Source organism: Orycteropus afer, unplaced genomic scaffold (assembly GCF_000298275.1).
Source record: "Orycteropus afer afer isolate SDZICR_OR568_19922 unplaced genomic scaffold, OryAfe1.0 scaffold00094, whole genome shotgun sequence".
Lineage (NCBI taxonomy): Eukaryota > Metazoa > Chordata > Mammalia > Tubulidentata > Orycteropodidae > Orycteropus > Orycteropus afer.
Genome location: NW_006921681.1, coordinates 8,783,471 through 8,789,774, shown reverse-complemented (window position 1 = coordinate 8,789,774; position 6,304 = coordinate 8,783,471). Strand labels below are relative to the sequence as shown.

Genomic DNA, 6,304 nt, shown 5'->3' with positions numbered 1-6,304 from the left:
AAATTATACCCTTGCCCTTTCACAAGTGCTTTATTTTTCTTCATAGCCCTTATCCCCAACTGACATATATTCATTTGTTCTCATGTTTATCTTCTGTCTCCCTCAATAGAATGCATCTGTGTGAGAGCAGGGATTTCTGTCTACATTATTCACTACTCTATCCCCAGTGTCCAGAACAGTGCCAGTTCGTAGATTACTAGACTAGCACAAACCATTTCCTCCCTTCAATTGCCTTCTGTTTCTCTTTCTGGGATGTGTCTAATGTCACTACTGCAAACTGCGTATTTGCTTCAATCCAACAGCCCTTTTCTTCCATCTCTATTCATTTTGCTACTTCTAATTGGTGGCAGACTTGGAAACCATTCAAACACAATATTTCATTTGAATTGTGTCTAGAAAAGGTCCCTAGGTGGCCCAAATGGTTTGTACTTGGCTACTAACCAAAAGGTTGGCTATTTGAACCCACCCATCAGTGCCTCAGAAGAAAAGCCTGGAGATGGGTTTCTGTAAAGATCACAGCCAAGAAAACATGATGGAGCTGTTTTGCTCTGTAACAAATGATTGCCACGAGTTGGAATTGACTTGATGGCAAGGGATCTGGTTTTGGTTAGCTCCTCATCTAGACTAAATCAGGATTCAAATCAGGCATGTGGCATGAGCCACTGTCTGGCCATCATTTTCTTCTTCTGCCATTTATTTGTTTATTATTATTCATCATTTAATACACAGTTATTGAGAACCTGATTGAATTGGACCAGATACTGGGCAAGAGGTTGGACTAAAAGGATGAATGAGGCTTACTACTTTCTCAAGGGGCATCCCAACCAGCTGGCCCCCTGAGCATCAAAATATCAGTGGAATTGCCACTAGCTTATGTGTGCTGGCTCTCTGTGGATCCCTGCTCCCCCACTATGTCTGATGTCTTGGGAACCTCAGACAGGGGTGGGATAGATGACATGTCCCATGATCAGCCTGGCAGGTAGAGGGGTCTTTGGAAGCATCTTGGGGGGCTGGACACTTCAAGTTCGTTGCCTGTGGGTTTACCCAGTTCACTCGTTCGTTCAGCAAACTGCAGGAATCCACCTCTGCCCAGCACTGCTCACACCCTCTGCAGCTCGCCTTCCCCGTTCCCATTTAAATGTCTCTTGGGAGTGATTTTCCCTCCATCCCTATGACAGACCCTCAGGGACCCACTCCAGTTGGGAAATAAACATCCATCCTTCCCTCCCAGATGCCCTCCTACATGTTGTCCTTATGGTGAAAAATATGCAAATAACTTTGAAAAACAGTCTCCCAGCAAATGGGTATTAAAAAATGTAATAAATTAACCCTATAATGTAATCTGGGTGCCAGGACTATCCATCATGCTGATCCGATTAAGATATGAATAAGCAAATGCCACAGAACCTGCTAGAAATGACAGATGAATCCTCCAAGTGCTCCCTGGTGGCCCCCTGCTGACTCTAGTCCCCCTACTCCATCCCCAGCTCTTTGCTCCCGTGGACCCTGAGGCCTTCGGAGGTTTAGTGAATTTCTGGTCCTGCCTGTTTGTTTCACAAATGAAGAGAGACTGAGACCTTTTTGCGGTTAGTGGTCAGATCAGTTTGAATCCTCTTCATCTGCCTCCCAGCCTCAGTTCCCTTGTCAGTGACGGGCTCTGAATCCTAAGCCCTAAATCCAAGTGTTTTTACCCACGGATTTCTAGTTGATAAGATGGGTTCCCTGGTACCCAAGAAAGGCTTTTTGGACCTCAGTTTCCCCAGTGGGAAAATGGGGGCATTGGTTGGTATATTCTCTGAGGCTTCTCTGACGTTCATTGGCTTTGTGTGTCAGGACAGCTCTGGGTGGCTTGGCCTGTGACTTCTGAGAGAGGGGCTGAGGCTGGGACACTGTGGAGGGAGGGCCAGGCTTGAGCTCCTCTGCCTCCCACTCTGTGCCCTGGGGGCCACCCCACAGGGAGAGCTGGGCTCTGAGCCTCCCCACCCCAGAGCCCAATCCAAAGGGACCCTTTATAAGGAAGTGCCTCCCTACCACTCTGTCAACAATGAATAGCTAGCTACTTGAGCAGCCTCCAGAGAGGGACAAAGAAGGACCCTCTTACTCTAAGTGGACAAAGCATCAGCAGTGATTACTGCCTACAAGCCAGTGAGCTGCCTGACTGGCGCCATGTGGAAGTGGTCCTTTCCTACAGTGTATGATTTGGACAGGGTCCCAAGTCTCAAGGGTCTCTGTGCCCAAAATGTACTGTCAGGTGCTTCAATTGCTGAGTAAATCATCAATCTTTTTGGGTTAATTAAGCATTGCAATCTTATGAAATGCAAACACTCCCTGGAAACAGCCCACCCCAGGGACACTCACTGTGGTGATTCCCCTATTTTTTTGGGCCTCAGAGCCCCTGGGAGAACTTGTTAAAGGGCCAGTGCCTTGCTGTGCACCCAGACTCTGATCCCATAGGTTAGGGCTCCTCAGGGATTCTGATGTGGATTTCCAACTATTGCAATTTCGGAAAAGCTCTGCTAGCATTCCTGCCTTAATCACTCAGGCTACTTCTTCCCTCCCTTCCCTGCTCCCCAGTGTGTAGATGCAGTCTCAAAGCTGCTGTGTGTGTGCGCACATGCACGCACAGATGTCCAATACTGAGTTGTAAACGGTACATATTGCTGGTTAGATCTGTGCATAAACAGATGGGTGTGACTCCTAACAAGCCCTTGCATATCCCCCTCCCCCAATCACTAGCTGTGTGACTCAGGCAGGTAAGGTCACCTCTCTGAAACTCATTTTGGCTCACCACAGTCACTCTCTCACGAAGTTGTTTTGAAGGTTCAGTGAGATAATCCGCGGGCTATTTAGCCCAGAGCTTGGCACACGGCTGGAGCTCTAGAAAGGTCAGCTATTGCTCGGATGCGTGAGTTTGGGAGGCTGTGTTATCTCGGGTGGTAAGGCCCGGTTGCATTTAGGCCCAGGGCCACGGGCTGTCGCTGTCCCAGAACCAGCGTGTTCTCCCTCGGCTGGGCAGCTGAGGGTCCACAGTTGGTGATACCCGAGTCAGCAGTAGGTGTCGCTGCCCTTAGTCCTCAGCTGTGTCCTCCACCTGGCCCTCATCAGCAACCCCAACCTGCCCCTTTCAAGCGTCCCTAAAACTAAAGAAATACCCTAAAGAAAAGACTTAGAGATCCGACGTGCATCTCTAAAAAATAAAATTTTAAAAAAAGTTTTCTTTTTCAGCCCACTCAAGATAGAAAGTAAGCGGCGCCGTACAATCTGAGCCACTGCAAGGGCTAGGGATCGCCTTCTCAGAGCCAGGCCCTGCCTCTTCCTAACCCTGTGCCTGAGGTCCGTACCCGTCCCTTGTGAGGCCTTGATCCGGCTTGGCGAGGAGTGGGCGTGGCCTACACGGCAGGCGCTAGGACCCGCCGGAGCGCCGCGAACGTCAGCGAACCGCGCCGAAGCCGCGGGTTGAGTCAGAGGCGCGTGTATCGAGGCCCGCGGCTACCCGCGCCAGGGTTGGGCTGTAACTGAGGCTTGAGCCAGTACAGGGGAGGGGAGAGGGGCGGAGCTTCCGCCGGGGAGGGATCCGGAGGGCAGGGGGCGGAAACTCAGTTCAACCTAGTTTCGTTTTCCGGGTGTAGGGCTTTGCGCCCGGGTCCTGCACTTTTAGCTGTGTCTCTCTCACCGGCAACCCGGCACTCCTGCGAGCAGAGCGCTGGCCTTTCTTTTCCCTGAGACAGGACGGCGAAGAGGCGCGGGCAGGCAGTGGATAGAGGCTGGTCGGGGCGCACCTGATGCCCCCACACTGCGACATCAGCGTGGAGAGTCCCGTCCAGCTGCTTTGATTATGTGTGAAGGGGGCCGTCCTTCTCAAAGTCCCCGGACAGAAGGGAGGGAATAGGAGGTGGAGGAGGAGGCGGGCCCCGCTGCCGCGTGAGCCTTCAAAACTACAGCCTGCCCCTGACCCACCCCCAGGTGGCGGGAAGGATGACTACGCTCACGCGGCAGGACCTCAACTTTGGCCAAGGTAGGGAGGCTGGGCCTGCGACCCCAGGATGGGGTGGGGGTGAGTCTAAGCCGTCGGGAGTCTCTGTGCGCACTGGATTCTGCTCCCACTGCAGTGGTGGCCGACGTGCTCTGCGAGTTTCTGGAGGTAGCAGTACACCTGATCCTCTACGTGCGCGAAGTCTACCCGGTGGGCATCTTCCAGAAGCGCAAGAAGTACAACGTGCCGGTCCAGGTGAGCCCCGCGACCACGCTGGGGCCTCCGGGGAGTCCCTTAGCTGCCCTTTTCTACCCGCCCCTCGCGTCGCCCCGGCATCGCAGAGTGGGTAGAGGATTAAAAAAAAAAAAAAAAATTCTTCCATCTTCAGGCCCAGCCCCTTCATTCCCCAGAGGCTACCCACCCCTTTCAGTTCCCCTGCAGCTGCAGAAAACTCGACAACCCTCCACCCCTCACCTCTATGGCATTTTCATCCGTCCCCTCAGACCCTGGGGTTCCCCTTGCCAGAAGATAGGGACCTAATTAAAATTGCCCTGGGGGCATAGTTGCATTTTTAAAGTGCCCCTAGAAGACAATGAGTCACTGATTTGGAGGGGAGATTTCCATAATTTCAGGCATCTTTCCCTCCCCTCACTCACCCTAAACTGTAATGGATTGTTCAATGTTAAGAAGGAGGCAAAGCAGTAAACACCCGTTCCTCTATCCTCAGTCCCAAGATGTGGCTGCCACTCAGAAGTACTCAATAAATATGGGAATCAATGCCTGAAACCTAGAAGGTGGGGAACCTTGAAGGAAAAGAAAAAATCAATCAGCAGTTATTGAGCACCCATGGTGTACTTGTTTCACTTAATCCTCACTTTTCTTGATGAGATCTTCACAGATGAAGTAATTGAGGCTCAGAGAGATTAAGTAATTTGCGTGAGGCACATTGCTACCTTTCACATTCTTTTCTTTGTTGTTGTGGTTATTTGGGTGAAAGTTTAGAGAGGAAATTCGTTTTCCATACAGCAGTTCATAAATACTTTGTTTAATGACACCGACTGTTATTTCCCTACAATGTAGCAGCTCTTTTCCCATGTCCTACCTTAGTAACCTCTTCCCTGTGTCCTTTCCTCCCATGCATTGCCTCTCCCCCAAGCTGTCTCCCAGTGCAAACACTGCCCATCTGTTCTCCCACGATTGATATTGTTCCAAGGAGTGTGTCTACTTGATGTAGATGTTCACCCCATATGTCTCTATTTTGTTTGGCTGGAAGCCACAGGAGTAAGTTCAGTTTCAGACCTGAAGGGTAACTAGAGGCCATAGTCTCAGTGATATCACCAGGCTCTATCAGACAAGCAAACCTGGTCTTTTTTTTTTTAAATGATTTTGAGTTTTGTTCCAAATTGTTCTTCCACTCTATCCAGGGTCTCCTGCACCAATGCCCCTCTGAGTGGTTGACAGTGGTAGCTGGGCACCATCTAGTTCTTCTGGTCTCATGGTCATATAGGCCAAGGATCACATGGTATACCAGTCCCTGGACTAATTGTTTCCATGCGTCTTTGGTTTTCTTCATTCTTCTTTTCTCTGGATGAAGAGAGATCCATCATTGCATCTAGATGGCTGCTTGCAAGCTTTTAAGATCCCAATCGCTACTCACCAAAGTAGGATGTTGTTGTTATGTGCCGTCGAGTCGGATCCGACTCATAGCGACCCCTCCTTGGGTTTCTGAGGCAGTATCACTATGGAAGTAGATTGCCCCGTCATCTTTCCGAGGAGTGGCTGGTGGGTTTGAACTTCTAGCCTTCTGGTTAGCAGTCAAGTGCCTTAGGCACTACACTACCAGAGCTCCTAAGTAGGATGTAGAACAATGTTTTTGTTTAAAATGTTACGCCAATTGAACTTGATGTCTCCTGTGACCATAGTACCAAGCCTGTGGTCCAACTACTTGCTCTCTCCAGCTAGTTGGCTGTGGCCAAGAAACCACCACAACCTTCTCCCTTGTCAGCTCTACTATACCCCCAGACAGTCTTACAACGAATGTCTGACACCCAGACATTATTTTTTTTTTTTAATTTGGGCGAAGATTTACAGAGCAAATTCACTTTCCATATAGCAGTTCACATATACTTTGTCTCACGTCATTGACCACAGTTTACCACACTGCAACAGCTCCCCTCCCACATCCTCCCCATAGTTACCTCTTCCCAGTGTCCATTCCTCCATACTCTCCTGCCCCCGGAGCTGTCTCCCTGTGCATAAGCAGCCCTTCCTTCTCCCATGATTGTTCTCTCCAGGGCATGTGTCTACTTGAGGTAAATGTTTAACTCACAT

General features: G+C 50.0%; 1 protein-coding gene across 1 annotated transcript in view; it reads left to right on the top strand.

Annotated features, from left to right (window-relative positions):
* The first annotated feature begins 3,969 nt into the window (after positions 1-3,969).
* Positions 3,970-6,304, top strand: part of MAD2L2 (mitotic arrest deficient 2 like 2) — a 7,693-nt gene continuing 5,358 nt past the window's right edge. Inside the window, exons 1-2 of the mRNA XM_007942632.2 lie at positions 3,970-4,015; positions 4,110-4,228. Of these exons, the coding sequence (XP_007940823.1) occupies positions 3,976-4,015; positions 4,110-4,228 (159 nt within the window). The 5' untranslated portion in view covers positions 3,970-3,975. The remainder of the gene's footprint in view (positions 4,016-4,109; positions 4,229-6,304) is intronic.